The sequence below is a fragment of the Aplysia californica genome, unplaced genomic scaffold, assembly GCF_000002075.1.
Source record: "Aplysia californica isolate F4 #8 unplaced genomic scaffold, AplCal3.0 scaffold00008, whole genome shotgun sequence".
NCBI classification, from domain to species: Eukaryota; Metazoa; Mollusca; class Gastropoda; order Aplysiida; family Aplysiidae; genus Aplysia; species Aplysia californica.
Window position 1 is genome coordinate 786,119 of NW_004797278.1, and position 2,659 is coordinate 788,777.

At 43.0% G+C, this 2,659-nt stretch overlaps 1 protein-coding gene across 1 annotated transcript in view; it reads left to right on the top strand.

The window, feature by feature from the left end:
* The window catches only part of LOC101854217, a 9,428-nt gene extending 7,022 nt beyond the window's left edge, over nt 1-2,406 (top strand). Inside the window, exon 2 of the mRNA XM_005089720.2 lies at nt 488-2,406. Coding sequence (XP_005089777.1) covers nt 497-2,086 — 1,590 coding nt within the window. The 5' untranslated portion in view covers nt 488-496 and the 3' untranslated portion in view covers nt 2,087-2,406. The remainder of the gene's footprint in view (nt 1-487) is intronic.
* Nucleotides 2,407-2,659: the final 253 nt, after the last annotated feature.

The window sequence follows — 2,659 nt, forward strand, 5'->3', positions numbered from 1 at the left end:
TAGATAGATAGATAGATAGATAGATAGATAGAGAGAGAGAGAGAGAGAGAGAGAGAGAGAGAGAGATAGAGAGAGAGAGAGAAAGGCAGGTACGGGAATGGGTGGTGTACACGTGCACTTTTTAAAGTAGAAAAAGGTAACATAAGTAACAAACTTTGACGGAGATTTTTTATAGGCAGTCATTTAGAAAAAAACCCCATAGATTCGTCATCACCACCAAATTTGGTGGGGGTAGGATGGTCCTTGTTGAAAAATCACATGGAAGATGTGTGGTTGTCTCGTCGAAGTGAGTGTGCTCTTAGTTTCCTAAATGATTATGATATGCACTGTGACTGATAGTAGGTTTGGTTTCAAGTCTCAGGTTTTTGTGGCGATGTGTCATATGCATTGAGATTTATTTCGACAACACCAAGTCCATACGCCAAGACATATTTTTTTCCTACGTACTTGTCTGTCCATTCTAACACAAGATCCGTGTCTTCCCCAGAGTCTAAATATGCCAATCAGAAGCGACAGCGAAAGCGACTCGCGCTCCTCCGGCGAGCAGTTCATCGATATTTATGACGTGGACGACGATGAAGACATGGATGAACACGAAGATGACTACGACGATGACATCATGTCGGAACCAAACGACCTCCCAGATTCGACGACGGGAGGAGAAGAAGGTGAATGCCCATCTGACAGCGTGCTGTCAGTTGGCTGTAAGAAGACAATCAACCAATCAGACGACGCACATTCTACTGGGGGAGGTCCAAGGAAAAGAGGGCCTAAAAAGAAAGCAATGACCAAAACGAGGCAGGTCAAGCTTCGGGTACGAAGAGTTAAAGCGAACGCACGAGAAAGGAATAGAATGCACGGCCTCAACTCAGCATTGGACGAACTACGTAATCACGTGCCATGCCATTCCAAGACTCAAAAACTGTCCAAAATCGAAACTCTGAGGTTGGCGAGGAACTATATACATGTTCTGGCAGAGATTCTTAAATCTGGAGTCCGACCCGACAGCGTTACCTTTGCGAAAGCATTATCAAGAGGATTGTCTCAGAATACTATGAACATGGTTGCAGCCTGTTTACAGCTCAACCCACGAACTCTTCTTCCAGAATCGACGTATTCCAAACCGTATCAATTTATGTATGACAATACTTTGGACTTCAACGGGCCAATCCGAGCCCATGACCCGTTCTCATTGTTTCCGTTTCCTCCACATGTTCCTCTCGGCTGCCCCAGTTCTGATCTTTCACTGTGTGGGGCACAACAGAACTTCGGGCCTTGTCACTTTATTCCTGGCTTCTCCGCCCTCCCCCACCCGTGCTCTCCGGACAACTGTCCTCCTTACCCTCAGAATCAACCACAGATTGACCAACATCCTCCTCCTCAATACAGAACCGATTCTCGACTGTGTGACACCACAGTAAACGTCATAAGTCACCCCTGCGCTTCTCCTAATTTTCTTTACTGTGACTCGAGAAATTGTGACCAATTTAACAGCCCCAACCCTAGCTCGGACAGAATCGATCCGTCAAGCATGCCTTCTCCTCCCTTGTCAAAGAATAAAGGCATTACCCCTCCCAGAGCTGACCAAAGACAAAATGTGAATCCCCCCTACCCACAACCTAACAGTACTCAGAGTGACTTAAGTATGGCGTCACAGCCATACTTTTCCAATCAAGGGACGCAACCTAGCACATGCATGATGGCCTCCCCTCCGTCATCAAGACTGCAAGGTACAACAGGAAAACAACCATCTCTACACTCGCAGTTCCCTTTGCAGAACGCACAAGAACTCAACAACGTCAGCAGTAGACAACAAATGCAGATAAAGATGCAAGATGGACCCCTCCAAGTTTGCAACACGTCTTCTTCAATGTCACAGCACCGTGCAGTCAACGGGAGAGGCCCACCATCTGTTAGACAATATCGAGATCTACCCACAATGAGCAACGCCCCTTCCTGTGTACGGCCCCAGTCCAATTTTTCATTACCAGATGATCTGGCTGACTTTGAGCCCGAGACAGCCATAGAGCGACAGTTCGCCCTCATCAACACGTCGGAAAATATTTTTGATTTGAATATAGCATAATGATTACAGCCTTAAGATTATGCATCTTTAGATCTGATTGATTTTACCATCAGTTCTAGATCAAAACTAGACGACATAAACCTTTTCAATTCTTCAAAAGATAATAGCCTAGCTGTATATTAAAACGCCCTTATAGTACTTATTTCAGGGCAGCGTAGTGAAGACCTGGTACAACAAGTTTTATGCGTTTCCTTCACTTTTGCCCACAGAATCTTGTTTGCCTTCGTCACAATTTTATGTACAGCATCTTCCAAATCATGAAAATATTTTTTTAAAATGTCGATGCTATGATGATGATGATTATAACAACAAAAGTGAAAATGGTTGTAATAGAAATATAATAATTATGATAGAAATAATAATGATCATAAAGTAATAATAATATGATTAATGATGATGTTATTTATAATGATAGCAGCAATGAAAAGTAAAAATTATAATGAAAGTTTACTTAATGATAATAACATATCAGATTTCTTGTACGTTATGTGTCAAAAGAACGCCCGTTAGGTGATGTGTAGACAGGATACGCGCTTTAGTCTTGCATTTATGAAAGTTCAAGTGTTTAGGAGT